The sequence below is a fragment of the Pithys albifrons genome, chromosome 14, assembly GCF_047495875.1.
Source record: "Pithys albifrons albifrons isolate INPA30051 chromosome 14, PitAlb_v1, whole genome shotgun sequence".
NCBI lineage: Eukaryota > Metazoa > Chordata > Aves > Passeriformes > Thamnophilidae > Pithys > Pithys albifrons.
This window is the reverse complement of record NC_092471.1, coordinates 16,969,869-16,994,917: the sequence shown is the minus strand read 5'-3', so window position 1 is coordinate 16,994,917 and position 25,049 is coordinate 16,969,869. Positions and strand designations below refer to the sequence as shown.

The 25,049-nt window shown below is 45.5% G+C and overlaps 2 protein-coding genes across 2 annotated transcripts; one reads left to right on the top strand and one right to left on the bottom strand.

Annotated features, from left to right (window-relative positions):
* Positions 1–823: 823 nt before the first annotated feature.
* On the bottom strand, positions 824–8,874 carry LOC139678616 (nuclear pore glycoprotein p62-like). The gene is made up of 12 exons (XM_071569572.1): positions 8,484–8,874; positions 7,300–7,694; positions 6,736–6,846; positions 6,165–6,293; positions 5,879–5,983; positions 5,372–5,480; positions 5,073–5,217; positions 4,674–4,723; positions 4,422–4,556; positions 3,631–3,742; positions 3,039–3,105; positions 824–1,038 (listed from the first exon to the last, which is right to left on the bottom strand). Exons 1-12 carry the CDS (start codon positions 8,747–8,749, stop codon positions 947–949), a joined length of 1,716 nt encoding a protein of 571 aa, XP_071425673.1. The 5' UTR covers positions 8,750–8,874; the 3' UTR covers positions 824–946.
* Positions 8,875–9,170: 296 nt separating this feature from the next.
* Positions 9,171–19,022, top strand: DNAAF6 (dynein axonemal assembly factor 6). Its single transcript, XM_071569573.1, has 7 exons — positions 9,171–9,294; positions 9,947–10,052; positions 11,734–11,797; positions 13,648–13,753; positions 15,554–15,650; positions 16,430–16,515; positions 18,772–19,022. The coding sequence occupies exons 2-7, from the start codon at positions 9,960–9,962 to the stop codon at positions 18,905–18,907; spliced, it is 582 nt and encodes a 193-aa protein (XP_071425674.1). The 5' UTR covers positions 9,171–9,294; positions 9,947–9,959; the 3' UTR covers positions 18,908–19,022.
* Positions 19,023–25,049: the final 6,027 nt, after the last annotated feature.

The following is a 25,049-nucleotide window of genomic DNA, read 5'->3' as shown; positions in this document are numbered from 1 at the left end:
CAGCACCTTCCCCTTCTTCAAGGACACTCAGACAAGGTAAATGTGGTGCAGCACAGCAAAGTAAGTACAAAATTTTGCACTCCTTTGGTATTTTGCAGAACAGAAGCACAAACTGCAAAGGAGAACTGAGCATCAGGGCAGTTCTCAATATGTAACCATTCGCCACCCTCAATCAGTAAAAGTAGTTTGGAATGTGCACTGCAATCACACTCGTGGTCCCTCTGGATGGCATCCCTTCCCTCCATCATGTGATTGCTGGAGACAGCTGGGTGTCACCTGTAAACTGGCTGAGAGTGCCTTCAATCCCACTGTCCCTGGCACCAATAACACTGATAAACAGTGCCAGTCCCAACCCCAACACCTGAGGACACCACTCCTCACTGCTCTCCACTTGGACATCAAGCCACTGACCACAACTCTCCAATTCCTCATCCACTAAGGGGTCCATCCATCATATCCTCTCTCCAGTTTAGAGACAAGGATGTCACACAGGACAGTGTCAAATGCCTTGCATTAATCCAGGAAGAGGATAACAGTTGCTTCTCTGAAAACACTCTTCAGCCAACCATCTCTTAAAGATCTGAAGAAAAGCTGATCAAGTCCCTGTTGAACATATTCAAGTTGCATTTAAGTGCTTGAGAGCTCAGCCACAGATGCACAGCCTGCCCAGAGCCCTCCAAGGCAGCATTTGTGTATCCCCCCAGTCTGCAGGCAGTGCTGAAGGACAGAGACAGAGCACCAACATTGCCAACACAAACCTCATCCAGCTTCTCAGCCAGGAGTGGGTGAACTCCCATCTGATACCACAAAGACTGGCTTTGGAACAAACAAAGCATTTTATTGCAAAAAACATAAACAAAGCCAGGTCATCATTTCAGACCTCAGTTCCCAAACACCTCTGTTTTCTATGGAGGCTTTAGGATCATCCTTTAAAGTTGGGAGTCCTTCAATCAAACGTGATCCGAAAACTGCGCTCCTGCTCCTTGCGGCGGCTCTCGCAAACCTTTGTCACCTCTTCCACCTTCCTCTGCAGCACAGCTGTGGGAGAGACAAGGGATTAATCTCACAGAACACAACCCTGCACAGTTTTGCCCATAGAAGGAGAAGGAAAAACATTTTCATGTTGACAGTCATTCATATTGGATGACACTGCACAAAGCAGGAGCAAAACCCAACACAAAGCACTGCCCACCATCTAAGGCAAAGAGGATGGACTAAAATGTGTTTTGAGGCATTCAGGGACTGGCACACAGAGCTGGGAGTCCTGGGGTGTGCTGTTGACATTTTTTTGCCACTCCAGTTTGTGCAGTTTCAGTGCACTGCATCAGAGCACAGTGCAAACCCTCCCTGCACATCCTCCCAGAGCAAACTCCATCCCTGCAAGCTGGGATGCAGCTTGAGGAAAAGCAATTGCCCTGTAAACCAGTTTCCCCTGCCCTGCACCTGCTAAACCAGCTTTGAGTCACGCAAATCACAGATGAGCCGCATACTCTGCTAGTAGTACAGACCTATTTTCCTGCAGGATGTCACATGGCCAGAGCTTTAACTGTACATACAGAGAATAAAGAGCAATCAGCAGAGAAGAGCTGCAGAGCACCTGCAGCCACAACACAGATAATCTGATATTTGCAGATCACTGACTTGGAAATATATAAGCCACTGATTGATCATCAGCTTGAAACGCAGCAGGCACAGCCACATACTGAAACTCTGGGCACAAGCTAAAGCAATTTCTAATCTATTCCATGAGAGCTTATCAGAAGCTACAGCATCATGTCAGCCTCTGGCTTGGGCATAGATATTCCAGGTTAGTTTTACTTGCACAGCACAGCAATCCCAGAGAGATACCTTAGCCTTTTTAAAAACTGCAATTTCTTAGGCTTATTTCTCCTTTCTTGTCTGAAGGTGAACTGAAGCTGAACTGTTTCTTTAGATGTACATTTCCCAGCAACAATAATGAATTGTTATTGACCAATAAGATGACTTCTTCAGTTCTGAGTGACAGAGAAAAAAATGGGTCTCCTTTCTAGGAAAATGTAAAGGAAACAGATGGCTATTTTCACACACATTCTGTAAAGTCAGAATTATGCTGGCACAGAAGTTGGACCAGATTTCCTGAAAAAGGCCTGTTTGGAAAGCAGAACTTCGCATATATGTTCTGAAAGAAAAAGCCAAATTAAATCCTGACCTAAGCCCATAATTCTGTCAGAACATGGACAGCAGTAGGCCTGTGTTCAAAGAAGAAGTTACAACAATTGTGAGCGTTTCACAGCACAGTAGCCAGACAGTGTAATGTGGGGCTGGTGAGAGGAGTGATGTTTTATTCTGCCATGCCCCCATGTGGCTGCTGACATGAGTTAAAATCACAGCCATACAGAATTCTGGATTTCCTCACCAGAAGGCACTCCTTGGGTGAAAAGTCCTTTGTTTCTCTTTGCTTTTAGTATGGCATTAGTTAAGGGTGAATTCCAGACCAGAGACAACAGCCACTACACTATCAAGTGTTCATTCCTGAGTGCATCTCCTGCTCTGCCCTCCAGCTCAAGTTATTGATGCTCTGAAATTTCCACACTATTCCTCCAGAGTCACCCCACCTGCAGATCAATACAGGCTGCACAGTCTTACCTGGATTTGGCCTTTTTCTTGTGGGGGCAGGAAGGATGATAACATTCAACACACATCTCCCATCACTAATTTTCCTATTCCATGGGGAATGCCAGACCCTTTTACAGATTGAAATATGTAACTTTAGTCTGACAGAACAAAGCATAAGGTTTTCCAGTTCCCTGCTTTGCACTGATGCATTTCAAGGTTTTGTTAGGGTAAAGTATTAGCAGTCGTCAGGAACGACTTCTCAGCAGAGACCTCTAATCAGGCACATCAAAAGAATTCAAGCACAGAAGGGTCACTGACATTGAAGGTGAGGATGAAAAGGTTCCTCAGGGATCTTCAGCAACTCAGTGATGTGCAACAAGCACTCCCACACACAGTACCTGCTTTCCACTGACATTCCCAAAAGGCTGCAAGACAACTCTCACCTGAGTTCTGGTCAATCCACTGCAGGGAATCCATGTGTGCATTCAAAATTTTACAGATCTGCTGAAGCTGAGCAGAAAGAGAAGGTGCAAGTCAGTTGTTACACTACATAAACACTAAGAGGAGTAAGAGACAGCCTGCCTGTTCCTTCCTTGGGAACAGGATGCAGTCAAGTTTCTTGCTGTACAGATTCCCTGCACAAGCAGCCACTTTCCCAGGGAGGTTTGTGCAGCAACCCTGTTGCTTTGCTTCTCTTTACCAACAAGAAAACTGACTAGTTTAGAGTACATGTCTGAGGCTTCATCACCTCAGGCCTGAGGTGGCAAAACTACAAAGGAATGTGAAAAAAACCTCATTCTGCAATAGTGAAGGGAAATTTTTACTAAAAATAGCTTCTCAGTAAAGGAATAAGGAGTGTCAAGATCAAAATAATATATATTGGAAGGAGCTGGTTATTCAGATCTTGTTTTATGAGGACATAAAAAAAAGAAAATACATCAGCGGACAATCCACACATAGGCAAATGAAGAGTCAGAATTCTTTAAATACCCTTTGCCTTTTCAATAATATAAAAAGCCCAAAGCTTCCATTTACCGGGTCACTCGTGTCTGCAGGGCCTCCTGATGTGTTCAAGTGATCAATGACATCCTTCAGATCTTGTGCCATGCGCTTCAACTGAGCATCGATGTTTTCTGCCAGTTTGTAGCTGCAGAACACATGGGAACCACCATCAGAATGTTTAAAGTGACCTTTGAAGACCTGCTTCCAATCACATCACCTCTGGGCAATCACAATTAGATGCCACACCTTGCAGCCAAGGCTGGCAGAGATATGGGAGCAGCACCCTGAGAGGCTCCATCACACACATGAAATGACTCCCAACTGCTTTCTCTCATTAAAAATATAGGAAGAAAGACGCAGTAGTGTGGAGGGCTAACTGGAAGGCTGTCAGAACTGAGGGAAGCAGCAACCCTGGATTCTTCAAGATTTGTTATTTCCTGAACCAGACAAACACTACCTTTCATTACTCTGTTACCACTCCTGGGACTGACGAGGATGCCACTGCCACACCTAGTATGTTCTGCTCTCACCACTTGTATTACTAAATAATTATTAATTTTCACAGATTATGCCAAAATTAGTAACCTCTTCCCAGACATCTGCTTAGACCAACCTCCAAAGAGATTTTCATGCTGATTCAAGGACTTCCACTCACAATTCCCACTCAAATAAAATCTAAGTTGCCATGCACAAAGCAGGATTCAATACCCGACAACAGCCATTGATGGCTCAATACTGTCCTGCATCTCAACTCTACTTCCTGCTGACTGATCATCACCCCATCAGTCTGCCCATCACACAGGCCAAGCACATTTCTGCCTTACGTCCTCTCCCGCTCTTCATCCGCGTGCTGCAAGTAGATGGTCCCGCTCTGCTCCTTCACAGACTCCTCCAGAGGGGTCAGCAAGTCCTCAAGCTCCTTCTGCTGTGACAGAATGAAGTCGAGTTCCTGATCCAGTCTGAAAACAGAAAATGACAACCACTCCCACTACCAGTTACACACATTCTACAGCTGTCACAATCCAGGCAAGACAGAAAAAGAATCAAAATCATCTCAAGTGTTCATAGTTTCTTACCTCTTCTGATCAACCTTCACCTTCTCTACTTCTCTGTGTAATGAAGTAATCTGGAAATAGAAGACACTTCATTGGACCTCAAAATCTCAAAAGTCAACTTTACAAAGAAGAGGAGTGGGATTTAGAAAGCCACACCACACAAGTGTCTACCAGAAACAAGAGACAGTTAGGTACAGATTTACAGACCAAAAATGGAATAAGGGAGGTTCAGCTTGGAATGCTTGTCCCTAAAAGAACTTGTCATCACAGAGCAAAGTGACAGAAAAACAAACAGATCGAGTTCACATCTATTTTTTTCACCAGTAGAAACTCCCACTCCAGGGCTTGCTGCATCTGTAATGCTGAAGGCCTTTAAAGATTTAAGCAAGCAAAGTCAGGTAACACTGGACACATCCTCACCTTCTCTCCATTCTCTATGAGCATCCGATCCCAGGCATTCACTTGTGTAGCTTGATGGAGAAAGTGTTTCTCTTGGTCTTCCAGTTCCAGGCTCCACTTGTTTATCAAGCTCTCCAGCTGGGCATAAGTCATGACTGGAGGTGTGCTGAGAGGGAGTGAGGGGCAGGACACAACACAAAGTCAGAAAACAAGAGAAGCATGACAACACTCCCTTCCCCTTCCTCCGCCAGTTCCCAGCATCAACACTGCAGCAGCTCTTGCCCCAATCAGGAAACAGTCAGTGGGAAGAAAACACTCACCTGGTTGTGGTGGTTGTGGTTATGGCAGCTGTGGAGGTCACAGCTGCAATGGCACCAGTTGTAGTTAATGGCTTCAGAGTCAAATGAAAGGCAGAAGCAGAAGTAGTACCTGGAAGAGAGTGAAGTCAAGCAACAAAAAAGGACACATCTGACAGGTAACAAACCCAGCACAGGTCCAGTGTGCACTTCTAAGCACAGGCTGTAGTGGCTCCAATGGGACAGAAACAAAAGCAAACCTCACATCTGTTAAAAAAGGAACAAAAACATCACTAGCCCACACCCCTCTCAATCTCCACATTTTAATAGCAGTCCCAGTAACTTCCAGCATACAAAGTTCCTCTACTGCACCTTTGCAGATAAGAATTCTAGATTTTTAGAACAACATGAAAAAGGAGGATCAGAAAAAAAAAGCCTGTGTTCTTCTCAGTTACTGGGGACTTTACAAATCAGAACTGCTGTGCTGCTACTCTTTTTTCCTTTCAGCTACCTTCAGCATCTCATTCCTACCAGTGGCAGTGCTTGTTGTGGCAGCTGTTGTTCCAGGAACTTTTAATCCAAATCCAATTGTCCCAAGGCTGGCTGTCCCAGTGGAAGCAGTGGAAGTGGCACCAACTGCAAACAGAAGACAACATTAAGAGGTTACATAACCCATGAAATCCAGGGCCCCCTGGAAAAGCTGTGCCCTGCCTGCTCACTCCTCTCACCCCAGCAGCAGCTCCACTGCCCACAGGTACCACCAGCCACACTGCCCATTTACTCCCCCAAGGGATAAAACCTGTCTGGAGGGACTCACGTGAGAGGCCTGTGGTGGTGGACGACGTCGGGGCTGCAGAACTCGCAACAGACGCGAACAACGTGGGCCCCGTTGGGCCCAGCACAGAGGTTGTGGTGGTGGAGGCTGTTGTAGCAGTTGTGGATGTCACTGCAAAGAGAAAAAGCTCCATCTTGTACAAGCAGAGCATACTCAGCTCTCACTCACTGCACAACAATCCTGCTAAGAAGGGGACACAAACTGCCCAGCTACTCCAGGTTCTTAGGGATGTCAGAATCTTACCCTGATTTTCCTCTTATTCTACCTCAACACTCTCTCCTCTTTCCCAAGGTATCCTTTAAGCCTGTGGCTCCCTTCCACTATGCTCCCACAACAAGTACAGAACAGAATTTGGCATGTGGGATGCAACTAAAAACACAGGACACCACATGCAATGGCTCTATGAGCTGTCACAGATTTCCACTGCCAGTGCAAACTCACAGCAACCAGGGGCTTCTACAGCCCTTTCCCAGACTTCAGTGCAAAAAAATATCCCAAGAGGAACTGCAGATTCACAAAGTCTTGAGGAATTATTTCTAAAACCACTTCCTACCTCCAAGCTTGGTTCCAAAGGACAGGGTGGGTGCCTGGCTGGTACTTGTGGTCACTGTTGCTGTGGGTGCACTGGTGGCTGCTGTTGAAGTCAGTGCCCCAAAGGTTAGGCCTGGAACAAGTAAAAGCAAAAGGAAAAGATGAACTTCTTCCTACAGGACACTGAGCTTTGGCCAGACTCTGCAGGACGCGGCAGGTTCCTGCCCTCAGGAAAGGGAGCCACAGTCTGGCACTGTCAGCCAGACACATCCTGCAGCACCTCCTCCCCTCCGCTCCCAGCCCTTTCCCTCTGCACCAGCAAACCCCCAGAAACATTTAAAAAGTACTTCCCAGGCAGTTGGCACTTCTACACACACTGTCAGAATTGATTCAGCCTCACTCTCCAAACCCAAAGGCTAAAGAGCAATTGTTCCCCACCCCTGCAGACCCTGGACTGGCTGTCAGACACAGCACTGACTCCAGCCCCCTGCTCCATTCCCAAGGCTGCAGAACCGCCACTCCATCCTCAGGTGCCCCCCAGGGCTTCCTGCCTCCAGCTGTCTCCCCCAGCCCGCCGCTCACCCACCTGTGGGCTGCCCCCCAAGGCTGAAGGGGGTGGCAGCTGCCGGGGTGGCAGCTCCCAGGGGGGCCGTGGTGGTGGCAGCAGCTGCAGGTGCCATGCCAAAGGTCAGCCCCGCGGACGTGGCTTGTGGGGCCGCGGTGCCGATGTTGAACCCGGCTGTTCCCGCCTGAGTTGTGGTGCCACTGGAGAAGGTGAACCCTCCTGTCGTCCCAGGCTGAGCTGTGCTGGTGCTGCTGCTGCTGCTGCTGCCAGCAGATCCAAAGACAAAGCCAGACGGGGCTGCTGCTTGAGTGGAGGGCATGCTGGTTGCTGCAGAGCCACCAAATGCAAAGCCCCCTGTGACGCCAGGAGCTGGAGTGGCAGTGCTGCTTCCAAAGTTGACTTTTGGGGTGCTTGTCCTAGAGAAGGAAAGAGAAGAAGCCAACCTGCTTGAGACACACATCCAGTCAAGTACTCGCTGCCTTTCTCACAGACCATTTGCCAACTGCAGCAACACCTTTCAAAGAGATGCACACCCGGCCACGTTTCTCTTCCAATTCTGACAGACACAGTATCCACCTCCTGTCCCCTGCCACCCTCCATTAGGGCTCTTTATGCTGACTCTCCCTTCATTACCTCCACCCACCCGGGACATTTATGGCAATGAGGGCAAGTTGGTTCTTCTCTCAGCTCTCAAACACCCTTTTCACTCCCTCTATACAAGGCTGGCTTTTTCCTGCTCGCTTTTACAGCTCGTCCCCATTTGAGCTCCCTTCCCACTGCTCCCATCTGGCAGCTTCGACAGCAGCAGCTCTGAAGAGCCACTCCAGAACTCACAGCCTTTCCTAAGGACAAAACGCTCCCAACTGGATGAGGAATCATTCTGAACTCTCCAGATTTGGGTCAGAAAGGATAAGACGTTTTTTGCTTGGAGTCCAAGCTTTATCCTTTCTCTGTGCGAGCCTCTCTACCCCAGCAACAGAGGGAATGGTGGAGCAGGTCGTTCCCAACGCCCCTCTGGAAACATCACCAGGGACAAGTCCCGGGGCTCGCCGAGCACCTCCCCGTGACCCCGCCCAGGGCGCCGGGAGCCTCAGGCACGGGAGTCCCGGGCTCGCTCGCTGCGCAGCCCCGGCCGAGCCCTCCCGCAGCCCCGAGCAGGACCCCCCTCCCGCCGCCCCGGCCCGGCGCGGCCGCCCCGATCTCACCCGAGCGGGAACGCGGCGGCCGCGGGGGCCGCGCCGAAGCTGAAGCCGGGCTGGGCGGCGGGGCCGGGCCTGCTGAAGGAGAAGGGCCCGGCGGGCTGGCTGCCGCCCGGCGCCGCGGCCGCGCTGCCGAAGCTGAACCCGCCCGAGGCGGCGGGCGCGGGGGCGGAGAAGGAGAAGCCGCTCGTGGTCGTGGTGGCGGCCGCTTTAGGCGCGCCCAGGTTGAAGGCGCCGCCCGATGCGGCCGTGCCGAAGCTGAACTGGCTCATGGCGCGGCTGGAGAGGGAGAGGGAAGGAGGGAAAAAGAGGGAAGGATGGAAGGAGGGAGAGAAGGAAGCGGGTCCGGAGCGCCCGCGGGTACGGACCGGGCACGGCAGCGGCCCCGTGCGCGCTCCCGCGGCGCGCGGCGATGGCGTCACCGCCCGCCCAATCTCGGCGCGCCCCCGCCTTCCACTGCCCCCGCACCTTCCCGCTCTCGGCTCCCATTGGTCAGTTCTGCTGCCACTCTTATTTCGTCTGTTCCGATTGGCTTGTTGGGCGGCAGGGGCGGGGCGTTGCTATGGGAACGGGGACGCGGGTGAGGGCCGGGTGAGGGTCGGGGCTGCGGTGACAGCGGCTTTCTCTGAGCGTCCGGGTCCCGCGCCCTCAGCCGGGACTAAAGCTTTGGTCTGTCCGGAGCCTGGTGGATGGGCAGAGATCCTGCAAGTTTTGCCGCGTTACGTGTGACGCGAGGTCTGCTCTAAGGCCTGAGCTGTGCAGGCAGCCAGCGCCGGCAGAGCAAAAGAGACCGTAGTCTGGGATCAGGGAGAGAAAGGTTGGTGATCATTCCCTCGGGCTCACAGAACCCGAAGGAATGGCATGAAGATGAGTCAGGGGAGGTTTATGTTGGATCTCAGGAAAAGGTTCTTCCCCCAGAGGGTGGTGTGTTGCCGACCAGGCGCTAGGGAGACTGCACACACCAATGTGATGTTCAAGCAAATCCCAAGTTTATTCAAAAACACAGGTATATATGACCTCAAGTGACCCCGCCCCAGGTGCGGTGGTCTGACTCCAATTGGTTGAGGCTGGAAACATGTCCTTTTAAGGTGAAAACGAAACTTGTAATGTGGTCCTCCAGACCCACGTGTATCAGGGCTGCAACAGTGGTGGGCACCGAACAGGCTCCGCAGGGCACTGGGAACAGCCCTGAGGCTGCCAGAGCTCCAGGAGTGTTTGGACAACGCTCTCTGGCTCATGGTGGGAGTCCTGAGCTGTCCTGTGGAGTTCGACTCGATGATATTGATGGGTCCTTTCCAACAGCATATTCTGTGATTCTGAGTTCCATTATACATGTTTTGTCATCACACATGAAAGAGTTTGGCTAAACTTGTCCTTCCAGAACACACAGCATGGAAACTGTGCTTTACAGACTGTGCAAAACACGTTTGGTTCTTCCTTCATCTGTCACTTGTTCTTTTCCTGCACAGGTGAGCAGTGGGTATGGATATGGACAGTGTTTCCCTGGGCTCTTCTCTGCAGTGCCTGGCCAGACTGCTACGTGATGGTCAAGAAGAGGATGATGATGATGATGTGGTGAGCCTTTCATAAGATTTGCTGCTTCTTTTACATAGTATACCATAACCTGACTGTCTTAACTGAGGAGAAGCAAATCTCTCTTTCCCCAGAGTGAGTAAAAAGAGAACAAAAACCTTAGAATGTTTTGGACTGACTGAAACATCTAGAAGATACTTTTAGAGTAAGAAGCTCCTGAGGGATAGAATAAGGAAGATGCCCCAGGAAAACAAGGACAGATTTGAGCACAAAATATGAGGCATGTTTAATTTTTCAGCCTGAAGGAAATGAGAACACGTCGTTGAAAGAGCTTTAGATACTTCAGACTTCCCCCTACTTTTCCCTGAAGTCTACTGGAGATGAAGGCAATTACAGCTAAATACTTCATATGAAGGGAAAAAAGTTGCTGCTCAACTTCTGCATAAAGGCTGAAATATCCAGAGGCATCTGAGTGTACTAATTGTCTTTGTCAGGCATTGAAGAACTGCAGAGATAATTGATCACCAAAGTACAACAGATATTGTGCTGGTAGTTGTAGAATAGGGAAGGGCAAATAATCATTCTAAGGTGAATAATCTGAATGAATAATGAGAGAAATTTCTGTCCATTCTTCTATATCAATTAATCTCAGGACAAGATGAAAATCAGCTTTTGGAAAAAGTGCATTGTTCCTGTAGCATGTCTGTGTGCTGGGGAGAAATATTCCCAGAAGCCCCACAGGTGCCAACAATGTAAAAGGCCTCTGTGAAGGCTCAAAACTCTGCCAAGTTTCTTGGGATTTAGAACAAGTCATGTTATGTCATGCATAACAAAAATGGCAAATGCCTCTGTGTTCCTCCAAATCATTCCTAAACAAAGAGCCAGCTGGCTGACCCAGCAGTTGTGCCCCAGTGGTGGCAATGGGAGTAATATTTGGGATTAAAAGGCTGCATATCCCTTGAAATTTCCTTTCAGTTGGGTATAGATGTTGTCCTTCACACTCCAGCTGCCCTCCAGCTGTTTAATGCCTGGCTTTTAAAACTCCCATTATTGCTGTACATCTCTGCAGTAAACATCCTGATTCTAAAAGAATTTGTTTACATCTTATTAATAAAATGAATGGCACTTCAGAGTCAGAAATGGAAAATTGCCACGAGGGATGTCAATTAAGTCTGAGTCAATCTGGGTAAATGAAATCTTTATTTTGATTTAACTTAATGCTCTGTGCATATGAGGCACTTTTATCGAACCAAGGAATCTTCATACAGAGAGAAATGCCTCACATTGGCCTATTAGCACTAAATTGATTCATAATTAGAGGAAAATGCTGTTGCCTTATATGATCTCTACTGTCAAAAGGAATCAAAATTTTGGGATGGGGTTTTCTTGTGGAGCCTTTGGTTTCCTGTAGTATTTTCAGGGCAGGCAAAGCATGGAAATTTTGCCAAAATGCCATGGAAACTAAAACTCAAAAAGCACATCTGTCTGTTTTTCTGGGCTTCTGGGAGTCCTGCTTAAGCTCAGTGTGTCAAGGTCACTTTCTGCTGTGTGAGAGTGAAGAAAAAAAACAGTTGTTCAGTCATGAAACTGTTGGATAATGTTTTTTGGATTCTAGCAGGGGTTTGCTTGACCTCAGATAACATTGTATATTATTTACTGACATTATGGTTGTAACTGAGCTTGGGTCTATGGGAATTGGTTGATCCATTTGCCTTTTCTGCAGCCACGATCCTTTGTTGGTGCCATCACTCCTGGGAGTATTGGACCTGTAAAGAAAGAGGCCACTGGTAAGGAGGAGTGTTTGTGTGTTTTAGCATTCAGTCCCATGTCACCAGACTTCAACAGCAGCAGGAAGTTACCACTGAAGGGTTTGCTCCAATAAAAGAGTGGTCATCCACCTTTGAGACAGACTTTGCATTACATTTTTACAATTACACTATGAAATTATCCTTTTCCTGAAAGCTTAACTGTAAAATATGCAAGGAGAAGCAGAAAGGGTAACTCCAGTGGAGATGATAACAGTGCAGAGCACAGCCAGGTCAGGGGCTGCAGGGTTCATGGCTGAGCAGCAAAAGCTCCATAGAAATATCCTCATGGAATTGTTAACGTTCATTTAGAACCAACAAGGAAGATGGACTTCTAAGCACTCACCTGCAAGGATCTGCATGGAGTAAACTGTGTGGAACTGAGCCTAAGCCTATGAGGAGGAAGAGCTATGAAGTTTGCTGTGAAAACAGTCATATCATATTCCCTCCTCCCAGAAGTTTCATAAACTTTTTCAGGCCATGCATAGAATCACAGAATCGATTGGGTTGGAAAAGACCTCCGAGATCATCAAGTCCAACCCTTGGTCCAACTCCAGTCCCTTTACCAGATCATGGCACTCAGTGCCACGGCCAATCTCACCTTAAAAACCTCCAGGGATGGGGAATCCACCCCCTCTCTGGGCAGCCCATTCCAATGCCTGATTACTCTCTCTGGAAAGAAGTTTTTTCTGGCATCCAACTTCAATTTCCCCTGGCAGAGCTTGAGCCCATCGTGCCCCCTTGTCCTATTGCTGAGTGCCTGGGAGAAGACACCAACCCCCACCTGGCCAGAACTTCCCTTCAGGAAGTTCTAGACAGTGATGAGGTCACCTCTAAGAGAAACAGAAGCTTTATTCAGTGCTTCCCTCACAGACTGAGAGACATAGTTCAGTTATTCTCCTTCCTACACTTATTTCTCTGCCTGGCAGCCCCAGACAATCACATGCTTTACCTGACTTCAGATGTTCTGACATCAGGTGGAAAGGCAGACTCTCAGACAATGGGAACAAATATCTCAGGGTTTCCTACATTTGTGTCAACACCTTGGATTGTACTCAGGAAAGAAAGGAAGTCTGTTTTGGCAAAATCTTCACAAAATTAGTGTAAAGTTCTTCCTGAAGCTAATGCTTGGTCAGCTTTGCTATGAGCCCTAAGAAAGGCCAACAGGGACCACGATGAGTGTAGCAGGAAAGGAACTGTGGCAAACAGAACAGATCAGTTTGCTTGGGATTCCAACAATAACCAGAGATTCTACTCTAAAAAACTTAAAGTTTTAAATTTACCACCTTTTACTAGAAAAAGTATTTTTCCATGCAGGACAGGCATAAACCACACTATTCTGCTCATAAAAGTTCTTCAGCACCTTGTCTGGACTATGCCAAATAATTCATGGGAAGAACTGGATTTCTGTGTGAGGAGGAGATCCTTGTGAATCTCTGCTCACTGAAAAATCTTATGTCAGGGGGCTTGGGGAAGATTAGTATTTCATTTACCCACTTTACCCATTTTGAAGCTCCAGGTATTTTAGGCCTGAAAGGAGGATTTCCTGGACATAGAAGTTGTGTAAAGGAGATTTAAGTGAAAGGAAAACATCCTCCCTCTGCAAATCCTCATTCATAAGATACTGAGGTAAAGGAGACTGTAATTACCTGGAATGCTTTTATTGTAAAGATTTTTCTAAAGCCCAGAAATATTTTCTAGGCTGTAGAAATGGCTTTTCTTTTTTTATTTTTTTTTTTTTAATTCTAGAGCAATATTCTAAATTTTCAGCAAACCTGGTGGAACAGAGACATTTCAAAAGGTGACAGTGGGATTTTTCTAATCCCTTACAGGTACTTCTCAAGTGAAATCTGAAAACAGGAAAACTATTTGGGATACAGAGGAGGTCCCAGAAGGATCTGAATTTGATGATACCTGGGACCCAAGAGAACAGCCAGAGTAAGTGAGCTGAGACTGCCTGCATGGGCTTTACATAGCATTAAATTTAATGAGATTTAAACAGCATCCACTGCACTGGAGTGAAACAGCCTTCTGAAAAGCTTGTGTTATGAAAGAAGAAAAGAAGGATATCAGTGTTGCATCTAAAGCAACATGTGAGGAGTGGTTTTAACCCTTCTCTTGAAACCTTCTGATCTCATAACAGAATCATGGTGTTGATTTTTCCCGTCACAAGTTTATGTGCAGTGTCAGTTACTTGTATAAAGTGGGATTAGGAGACCAAGTAGGTCAGCAAAACAATTTATAAGCTTTAAAATATGCCATTTATGTGAAATACCTGTGTCTTCCTGCTGCAACCAAGATGCATCCATTTTTTCATACTCATAAATTCATAAAGTACTCCAACTTATATTTGCATTTCAAAGATTTAAGCTCTTTAGAGACAAATAGTACTGCAGGAAGCAAAGCTGTATGTAGGCAGTTTTGAGCTTTTAAATCTTGTCATTTTGGTCTGTCAAAGGGACAGCCTAAAACCAAAGTTTTTTCTCTTCCTCATAGAAAAACAATAACAAAAATGTTCTTGAAATGGGTACAATCAGGCATGTTATTTGTACTTTGTAGAGGTCAGAAAGCCCTCAGGGTCAAGCCACAAATAATTTCTAATCACTGTGTTCCAATGCCATATCCTGTAGTGTATAATGCTGGAGCAGATGGACTGTAGCTCATGAAGCTGCACATTTTACACTGATTTCTAGTCCAAAATCTTCATTTTTGTCTTCACATAAATGGTGTTGTGAGCAGTTCAGGTTCTGATCTGAACATGGGGCTGAGACCCACCTGAACTTGGACTCAGCATTTCTGAAAATGATTTGGCATCCACCCTCACACACAGCTCTTCTTGAAATGGTCACCTGTGAGGTGACCTCACACCCCTTTGTATTGTGGGCACAACAGGAGGTTTTCCCGTGCCATTTTGTGACACTTCCCCTCTGCAGTGCCTCAAACAATTGTGACTCATGTTGCACAGATGAAGAGAGAGTATAAGTCTTTATAACAGTTCATCAAATGAAGCAAGGAAAATGTCCCACAAGGAAAACAGATGGCATCCAGAGCTATTAGACACATTTGTCACTGACTTAGGAATTATTACATATGCAGATGCCCACTGGAGATATCTAAGGCTTTCCATACATCCTTTCTAACAGCTTAGACAAGTGATCCACCCCACTTATTTTTGCTGAATTTAGTAGGAGTAACATATGTTATAAATACAAATTTAGTTTGCATTTCCTCATTCATTAATTATCAGGAGCAAGGAGTATGTGATTGTACATTTTGTAGATGTGAAGGAGAAGAAAATAAATGTTGGCTGAATGCAAAACAATTATAACCTGACTTACAGTTCTGCTTAGGCTGCAAGAATATGTTGGACAGAATAGAACATGTAATTGTGCTATCCCCCTTTTCAAATCCATTTCCCAAGAGTTTGTGGTGTTTGACTAGTTGATAACTATCATACTTAGGATGCATTTCCTGATTCCACAAAGGCTGGTTAGTGAAGCAGAGGCAGCCTGGTGAGTGCCTTGGAAGGTGGAGTGAAGGATATTCACCTGTTTTCCACCTACCTCAGCCCATGACTCTGAACAGAAACCCAGTGCAGATGGAGTGAAGCCTTGAGGGGAGATTGAAAAGGAGGAGAGACAATATGATGAGGATATTTGTAGTCCTCTGAGAATTACAACCTCCTTTAGTCTCCTGCCCCTTCTCCAGTGTTCTTAGGCACTGACTTCTCTTTTTCAGGTATGAGATTTTATTCAAACAGAGTGTGGGAACAGAGGATGTCTTCTTTGGGATGAGTGGGAAAGACCCCTCCACTGCCTGCTGTGAGGACATAGTGGTGAGCTGGGCCTGGATCCCCAGTCCCTTCTTTGTGCTTTTCCTCTGCCCTTTTACACCTTCCCAACTGCTTGAGGGACAGAATGTAAACAGCAAACTGTACTGCTGCCTTAGGCCTCCTGTAGCATTTCCATGTTGTTTTTCAAGCATTTGTATCTGATATTTACACTTGATAAACTGAGGAACTTGTGTATGTCCTCAAGGACCAAGTGCACTCAAGGGAATTTGTGCAAATGCATGTGAACTTAAGGAAAATAAAATGTAGCCCTAAGAGGAAGCTTCATCTTGGATACAATTTTGGAGGGGAGAGGGGTTTGGAAGGAGATGTTTTCATCTGACTGCATTTTTCACAAGGTATATGACTTAGCAGAATGCTACAATACTGGCAGTCTTTAAAGTTCCAGGTATCAGATCCTGTCCCATCATTATATAGTCAAAGACTTTCTTGGTTTCTGAACTTCAGGATGGGTAGAACTGCTGTTGTATTTTTCTGGTAGAGGCAAACTGTCCTTGCAATACACAAAGCCAGAGGGTTTTGCTGAATATAGAATATCTCTCTAGCACATTAGCAGCTCAGGTTTTTAAGAAAATAGGATGTCAATACACATCACTAAGGTACTGAAAGCAATGGTTATCACTGTCATATTTTCTCTGATACAAATTACCTACTCAAAATGTTGCTCTTTGACACCAGCATCAAAATATTCATGAAGATGAATCCTTTTATGGCTTATAGAGCTACAAATGTAATCACAGCTTTGCCTCTGCCAATCATTCCAGATTAAAATCAAGCTGCCAGAGACAAAGTACTCAGACATCACATTAGATATCCAGGAAAAGGTTCTTGACCTTCGAACTCCCAAAAAGTAAGTGTAACACAATTGATAGAAATACAGTTAATATCTTATTTCAAATGAGGTTTAACCAAACCTTAACTGAAGGCTGTGTGGAAAGTGAAGTTAAAGATGAAGATCAGATTATTAATTGTACATGAGAAATAGATACAGACAAAGCCAACCATAGTCCATCTGTAGGTGTGCAGTGTGCTGGCTTTGAATCTGTGATATTGTCTAGTAAAAAACAGCTTTAAGACAGATTTTGGCTACTTAAATAACAAGGCTTCAAGAGCCTGAAACATCTGGCAAAAAGCTGCCCAGGTTCTTGAAGGACTTCTTGTTTAGTATTTCTAAATAGTAATTTCTACTAATATATTACTGAAGATGGTAAAAAATATGCAGATACATTTTCAGAAGCTGAAAGCTGAATTATGGACATTTCCAGGCATGGGTGCAGAGATGGAAATGTTACAAGGTTTCCCTAAAGAGCTGTCCTTTGAGTTCCTTTTTTATGGGGCTATTTCAAGCCTACAATTATAATCCACTGACTCTTGGATTTCTCAGTCTTCCTCCATCTTTCCCTCAGTGTGCAGTTCTCCTGCCTGAGATTTCCAGATAATTCCCATGTCTGTTTTTCTTGAAATCCTTTTTCACAAAGAGTGTTTTCATAAGAAAGCTTAATCCTCTCTGGGCTGACTTGCTGCATTGAATGGGATGTGGGAAGATCTATATGTGAATAGCTTTCTGCAAATCAATTCAAGTTGCAGGCCAGGGCTTAAGGCCAAAATGAGTTCTGTCCCTAGTAGACTAACGATAGCAAAGCCATTTTTCTCACAGCCAAAACCAGGCAAAGTCAGTTACCCTGTGCTTAGTTTTAACCCAAAGATGCAACAGAAGCAGAAGAATGTTTGGAAGTGCTACCTTTGAGAGGGAAATGGAGAGAAATAAGTGTTCAGCTGATGACTTGCAGAACCTGTGGGCAGTAAAAAAGGTAGCTTAATGCAATACTGCAGATGTAGGAAAACTTCAGCATCCTTTTCCTTTTGCAATTCTGTCTTTTTGGTGACTCAGATCTGCCATTATCTTCTCAGTACCCAGCTGTCTCTAGTCACAAGCCTGGCAAATAAAATGTTTGCCGTAAATCTAATGGTTGCTTGGGTACAGCCTGAACCAGTGCTGCTTTCACAAATATAAGTGCAAGTCTTCTCAGTATGAGAGAAACAACCAAGATTTCAAGTTCTACATGCTGAAAAACACGGTTCTTGTACAGATGGGTGGGAAGATTCGAAGGAACTGCTCCCAGCTCTGTAGTCCTGTGGCTGCTTCTAAGCCAAGCTGATTTTAAAGACTTCTCCAAGTTATAGCATATGTCTTCCTTCAGCTGGTGTGGTGCAAAGGTGCTTCCACTGTACCTCTTCAGCCTTGGCTCCTACTAGACAACTGAAAAGGTCTGAAAAAGAATCAAGAAAGCTTAAACCCCGATTTAAAGAAATCCTTATTTATGCTACTGTGTTATTTTGTTGGACTTTATAGAGTTTGCCTGGGCAGATGTCTTGATTCTCCAGTGTCCTGGATTCTCTTTATGCTGTCAATAGAGTGGAGGTCCAAGACTGGGCCATCATTCATATTGTTAGGATATAATTCTGAGATAAGAGGGAAAAGAGTTCAGACTCTGCATAAGCAAGTAAGTTTGAACTGTTATCAGTGAGAAGAGTTGAATGAGTCCAGACTGAGACATCCTTGGGAGGAGATAAACCAGAAGGTTTTTTAAGCAAGGGAGGCTGTGTCTGACATAGTAATGGACTGTGGAATAGTTCCTGAGTCCAAGATCCAGCCTTTCTTTATTGTGTTATGTACCTGAGCCACAAGCAGAGGGGGATCACTGAATTAATCCTCAATGTAGGATAAAATCCCAGAAACTTCATCGGTGTAAGTCCATTCCCATGGCTGGACTGTGCTTTACAGTGCATTGTCAGTGCAACTCCTCCTTCCTCTGCATTTATGCAGCACTGTGTAAAAGCAAGAGCAGTGGAGAGAACCTGCAATCTATCATTGGAAATCACTGTCACAGCCAAAGCCAAAAGGAAGGAAAACTGTTGGAAATATTTCAGGGACCATGTAGTTGTGCACCAGGTTTGCAGGAACCCCACAACCTGTCACAAGAATGAGATACACTGGAACATTCTCTGGGGATACTGATTAAAGAATTGCTGGAGTAACTTGCAATGAAATCTCAGTTGCTCATGTGGTCTGAGACAATGAAATTCACTGTGTCCTCTTTTACAGGAAGCTGCTGCTGCACCTCCCCTATCCTGTCAACAGCAAGGAGGGTAGAGCTCGTTTTCTCTCTGAAGAGGAGATCTTGGAAGTCACCTTGAGAGTATCAAGGAAGTTCGATTTCATAAATTTTGCTGATGGATAGAGAAATAGAGAAAGTTTGCAAAAATAATCTTTTAGTGTGAAATCTTCTTGAAACCCAACTTGTCATGAAATTGTTTCCCTTGAACGGTCACAGGGGAATATCTCTGGAGAAATGAGTCAGGAGGAACACAGCACCCAGAGGTACAGCTGATGCTGTCTGGCTCTTGTGCTGCTCTGGTTAGCTTTCTGCTTCCTTCAGTCTGGTACAGGCTCTGTGAATCAGAAAGTAGGAGATTGCAGTTCTGTAAGCCAGAGAAAGCCCTTTGTGTGGTCATGGCTGAGGAGTAGCACAGTGAGTCTCTGGTCAATGAGTCTGGTGCTTTAGGCACTGTTTAAAGATTTGCAAGTGTTCCTATCCTTGCTTGGTCTCCAGTGCTGTGACTGGGGCCAGTACAGAATCTCCTTTTACTTTTGGTGAGAAGATCAAAGCTCTTCAGGGATCCATATCCACATCTGAGGCTCCTTTTCACTGGCAGAACAAGTTAACCAGCTACAGTTGGATTGCTGAACATGTCAGCTCTTTTGAACAATTTTTGACAACATGTGGTTCAGTGTCTTCTATTCACCTCCTGTCCCTCCAGCTATTTTTCTGATCTTTCTTGATTAATAAAATAATATTTTCTAAGGAACATCCAGTTACCTTTGACTCTGTCTTCTCTATATTATGTCCCAAGAGACCTCCTAAAAGTTGAAATAAGAGGAACTTTGCATAACAAAGCAACACTCAAAGGGCTGAAATGCTGCAAAATGTGTTCTTTGGCCTTCAGGTCCAATCTAGAGCTACAGAAATGGATAACCAAGATGTTTCTTTCACCAGCTGCTGGGCAAATATATTTTCTGTGTTGTCAGGAATTTTCAGAATTCACAGTATCTTTGTAATACACTGCATTATAACTCCAGGAAAAATTAAACTGGTGTCTGGACATTTCAAGCACTTCCCTAAAAAGTACACCCATTGCTTGGGCCAGAATAATTCTAATCAACTTCTTCTTTAGCCTTAATGCACTGGAAAGCAGATGCCTCAGTTATGATTCATCACAAGCTATTAAATATGCTGATAACACTCAGGGGCTACTCCAATTTGTGTTTGCTTAAGTTTCCATAAATTACATTTGAATATCTCTTATTCCAAAGCTGTGGTTGAGGGGAACAATATTGATGTACAAAAAGGCTGAGATCATTCCTCCTGACTCAGTTTTTCCCTCCTGTGCTTGCCAAACAAGCTGTTTCTTGGAGAAAGGTTGTCTTTATGGTCCCTAGACAATATTCTGCTTCATTTCTGCACTTCTTAAACATATTACAAGAAAAGTGGAAGATTGACTGATATTTATACACATCTGAAAGGTAACATTTGTCCAAATTAATTCAGTACATCCATGGCAAAGCAGAGTACAACTCTGCTCTTCTGAGCCCTATTCCAGTGCTCTATCCACAAGGTTATGTTGCTTTTATAGATGGCAGTACTAATTGAGTAAGCCTTAAATCATCAAGCCCTGCTTAATTTAATGTCAGTGTTTGATATTGAAAACAAGGAAGATTTTGGCTCATTGTGCCTCTCTGCCTTGTGTTAGTTTCTTATGGAAATGAGCATATGCCACACTGGTATCTGTATCATAATTTCTCTCCAAATATTTTTTAACCTGGGGGCATTTTATCAGCATTCAAGTGACAAAAATCTAAGGCAAATGTGTTTTATTAAAAAGTCAGCTGCAGAATAGAAAAGAGAAATACAAATTTGTACTGCCTGAGGGGGAAGTTCTAGTGTGATTTCTTGTACCTGCCTGCCACTCACCCTCTGCACCCATACCCCAGGTCACTGTGGGTCACACACACCACTCCATGAGGGGAAGATGGCAAGCTGGTGACACAGCAGGATAAGGAAAAAGAGATTTGCTCACAGGGGGAAGCTGAAATGACAGTGTGAGGATATATGGGCTCAGGACAAGCTCGTGGGCAGCCAGGGTTCATGTGTTCCACTGCTCTGAAGCACATTATTTCAATAGTGTAGAAACACTGTTCTGGTGGTGGGCAGTTTGCTGTGCTGGCCAGGTCCATACCTGATTGCACCATCATGACCTGGAGATCCTCTCACATTCTTACTTTCGTCCTATCAAGGACACAGAGGCTGTCCTAGGCAAAAAGTTGGGGCTAAAGGTGGGGAGTTTTCCATATATGATCCCAAGAGGAAACTGATCAAAAGGACATGTACATTGTCAAACTTCCCAGAAATCTGGGGTTAGTGACAGCTGTAGGAGTTGCTTTATTTGCAAGGGCTTGAGGGCAGCTTTGCTTTGCTGAACTAGCACTGGCAGAAATCCTTTAGAAGGGGATATGGAACACCCTTTGCCTCTAAACATCAAGGCTGTTGCCTAAGTGCCACTCCAACACCTGCAAGCATCTTAATTAATCAAAATTATGAGCCCAGTTAAACAACTCAGCCATTAAGCATCATCAAGCTTTATTTGGTTCTCTAAGAAACAATTTGATTAAATGTATTGCTGTTAAGTAATGGGTACTGTGCATGTGGAAATGACATAGAGACTTGTTTGCAGTGGTATCCCAATAACCTGCAGATTGTCATCTCACTTTGTTCACACATTCTGCCCTCCAGTTGTGGCTGCAGAGACACCATGCCCATTTTGACTTGTTTCTGCCTTCTCTCAGAGCTATAGTGGTGTGATACAGTACATAGCCCAGCTCACCCTCTGAGTCTCACCTCTCTTCATGTTTCCCTTTGTCCACTCAGTGATCTGGGGCCAAGGTAGTTGACTCATTCTAGAGTGTGAGAAAGAGAAAACCCTTGAGTTTTACTCCACATGAACACCTGAATGCAAGAACTTACATTTAGACTTTTCCCTTAAAGCTGTGGGCTTCTGGGCTACTTTCATTCCCACCTTCCTCCAGGTCTGTTATTGGCATTACCATATACCCCTTCTACTTGTTTTAAAAAGAAGACTACTTCATTTTTCTGCTGTTCAGTTTAAATTTTGTATCCCAAATTTCTATGTACTTCCTCCAGTGTGTGAAACACTGCTTTATTGGTATATATCCCCCTCCAGATAGAGTTTATCTAAAATAACTAAGCTATATCTATATATGCAGAAAGATCTCTCCCCTTATGCTGGAGTGGCTGCCTTTAAACCTGCTGCTGTTGGCAGACCTGTACCCTCTGCTCTACAGTGCCTGCAGCTTGGAATCATCATTGTGTTGTGGGATCCCCGTCAAGAACTGCTGCCACGGACAGTCAGTCGTTGTTGTCTGACTGGTCTTGGCTCCAGGGAAGGTGTCTGGAGTATCCTGGGGGTTGGTAGTTATTTGTTTCATATAATCTTCAGATTTCCCTCTTTGCTCTATTTGTGTCTCTTTTCACTCTCTGTCTTCACATTTGGGTAGAATTCACTTTCAGATTGTGGTGAATTCAGTGGATTGAACAGCATCCCTGTTTTCCTTTTTCCCTCCCAACTAATTGCTAATTTCAAGGGACTTTGATCTCTTCTCTCCTCTCCTAAGCGCTTTATCTCCCTTTCCTCGATTGTTCTCACTTTAGGACGTTTCTCACAGGAGACTCCTGATAGACTTCAGTTGACATATCTGATCCTTATTGACATGTACCAAATGTGGCTGTATCCAGTGTGGATGAGGTGTGTGATTCATCTCCCTCACTCAGCTCCGTGCTGATTGAGGCACTGTGTCCTTCCTTGCTGTGTGTCCAGCCTGTGTGGGTGGGGAGGGGACACAAGCAGGAGCACCATGGACAGAACCTGGAGTGTGTTAAGGCAGTTACAGCGAAGGACCACGACACAAAGGCAGCAGATGCTGCAGGTCAAGGCAGGGCCGTGTGAGGGGTGATGACAGAATTGTGGAGGAGCCTCTTGAGTCTTTGCTTCAAACATAACCAGTCCCACATGTCCCTGGTGCAAATTCTGGTTATGAAGAAATGAACCAATTCAGAAAGAGTGAGAATCGTTCAGCATTCCAGCCTTTCCCAAGGCCTGAAAAGTTTCTTTGTGCTTCCTAACGTGTGTTCCCATGTTTCAGATGAGTACTCAAAGTTTCTGAAATCCACTTCAGGGAAACAGTGACACAGGTGACACAGGAGTGCCTTTGGTTTTGGAGTACTTCTCTCAATCCATGGAAATCTTTCATCATTTTGGGCTTTCTCATCTCAAGGTTTCCCTTTCATCTTTTTTCTCTGTCTTCACACATTCATTTTGGAAGAGAAGATCATAGGAAGTTGCCAGAATGATGGCAGACACTGTCCACCTACAATCCTTAGAGACCATCTCTCCTTAATTGGGAGCCTCCTTTGTGGATCCCAGCAGCCTGACAGCTCACTCCTGGTGCTGATCAACAGGGTTTTTTTAAATCCATGCCATTTTAACTTGATGGTATTGCAACCCAGCAGAGACTGTCAGGACAGCTAAGTTATATTTACTGAAAGGTTTCTATGATTCTATTGGCAACCTGTCTCCTGCAGCTGCTCATCAGAGAGAAAAAAAAAAACCCATACCCTTCTTCTGGAATATTCTTTTCATGTTAGAAAGCTGTGTAGAAAGGAACAGGATGGGAATGGAGATGGACACAGCTGATTTTGTTAACTTGTAAAATGATGCAGGAAAGACAGACGTTTGCCAAACAGTGGCAGATTAGGAACTGAACAAATGTAAGCACCAATGCTTAAGTTTAATGATACTGGGAGCTCTGGGTGGGTTCCACCCTCCCACATGCTGAAGTAAGAAGAGTTTCCCACCTCTGTGGATTGCTCTGGTTGGGAACCCTTGTGATGGGACATCCTAACCCAAATTCCTGTCACCATATCCCTGAAGCAGAGCCTTGGGTGACACTATGGCAAGCTGGCAAGGAGGTAACAAGGGATTGGCTTCACCTGGGACAGTCAGCTGTACCTATTCTCACCTGAGCAGATCTCCATCACAGGGGGCCAGGAAGAGATAAAGTGGTGAAGAGCAGCACTTGAAGAAAGTAGGCAAGTGAGGGTAATGTGTGCCATGTTTGTGGTGCTCCTGGGGTAAAGAGAAAGAGGGGAGGAAAGCTGTATGACTGCTATATAGGAAGCAGCAAGGTAGATAAGAGATACAATTCATCTTGGCTTTTGAACTACCTGTTGTGCTGTGCCTGGTTGATTCAAGAGTCGATTTGCCATTGGCCATATGTGGGAACATCTCACAAGGTAAGAAATGTTTCTGGCTTTTTCTGGGTCATGGGCAATGTATGAAGGCTGGGATGTCAGTGTGGCTTAGCTGGTGTTTGGCTCTTGGTCAACAGCAACTGTAGGAACTGTAGGGGGTGCCTGAGATGCTGAGAGGAGCTACAGGAGGTCACAGGAAAACACTGAAAATGACAGCCTGGACCCAGGTACAACTTGCATCATGATTTGCATTTAGTAATGTTCTGACAGAGCTGGATAGTGGTGTATCTGGGGAGCTGCTTAGGGGCCAGGGACTAGGGTGGGTGAAGGTGTTTCAGGCCATCATTACTGTGTGGCAGAGAGCTGGGCAAGGTTCTGAGACTTGGTATGAAGAGCACCAGTGAGGCTGGAGGGGGCAGGCAGAGGTACCTGGGGATTTGGGGCTCAGAGAGCAGGGGAGCATGTAGGACTGTAGGTGTGTTTTAAGGCAGAGAGCAATAGGCTATATGGTGGTGTGGGGATGGAGTGAGACAGTGAAAGTGATGTGTATTAGGCAAAAGCAGAACTGGCAGAAGAAAAACGTTATCAAAGTTTCTTTAAAATGACTGTGTTGCAGGGGAAGGTCAGAGCAGAAAATTGCCCTGGTTTTAGGGCAAGTGAATGTCACCAGCACTAGAAATTCTGTGCCAAAAGGAGCTGTGGGAAGGGGACTGTGACTGGAATAGCTATGAGGTCTCTAAGAGAGCCGAGTGCTGAGGTCACGTAGCTCTATAGAGCTGTGAACCCTGTCTCACTTCAGGGGTCAGCCCAAGGTGGCATTTGGCGATTACTTTTATGAACAGTGAATGAAAGGGGAATTGGAGTGGGAGGAGTGGGAAGTTCATGAACCCTCTCAAATGCTCCCAAGAGCCTGAGTCTCTGTGTTGTCCTTGCTGCACCTATTTCTGTGTAAGCAGAGTTAGAATGTGCAGTGCTTGGGTGAAAGATTGCTGTGCCC

What these genes read in the sequence shown, in the direction of transcription:
- DNAAF6 (XM_071569573.1), top strand. Translation starts at nt 9,960, where the DNA reads ATGGATATGGACAGTGTTTCCCTGGGCTCTTCTCTGCAGTGCCTGGCC. An exon ending in GACCCAAGAGAACAGCCAGA is followed by an intron (nt 13,754 to 15,553) that starts GTAAGTGAGCTG and finishes TCTCTTTTTCAG; the next exon opens with GTATGAGATTTTATTCAAAC. An exon ending in CCTGCTGTGAGGACATAGTG is followed by an intron (nt 15,651 to 16,429) that starts GTGAGCTGGGCC and finishes CAATCATTCCAG; the next exon opens with ATTAAAATCAAGCTGCCAGA.
- LOC139678616 (XM_071569572.1), bottom strand. Translation starts at nt 8,749, where the DNA reads ATGAGCCAGTTCAGCTTCGGCACGGCCGCATCGGGCGGCGCCTTCAAC. An exon ending in CCTTGGGGGGCAGCCCACAG is followed by an intron (nt 6,847 to 7,299) that starts GTGGGTGAGCGG and finishes TACTTGTTCCAG; the next exon opens with GCCTAACCTTTGGGGCACTG. An exon ending in CACAACAAGCACTGCCACTG is followed by an intron (nt 5,481 to 5,878) that starts GTAGGAATGAGA and finishes ACTCTCTTCCAG; the next exon opens with GTACTACTTCTGCTTCTGCC.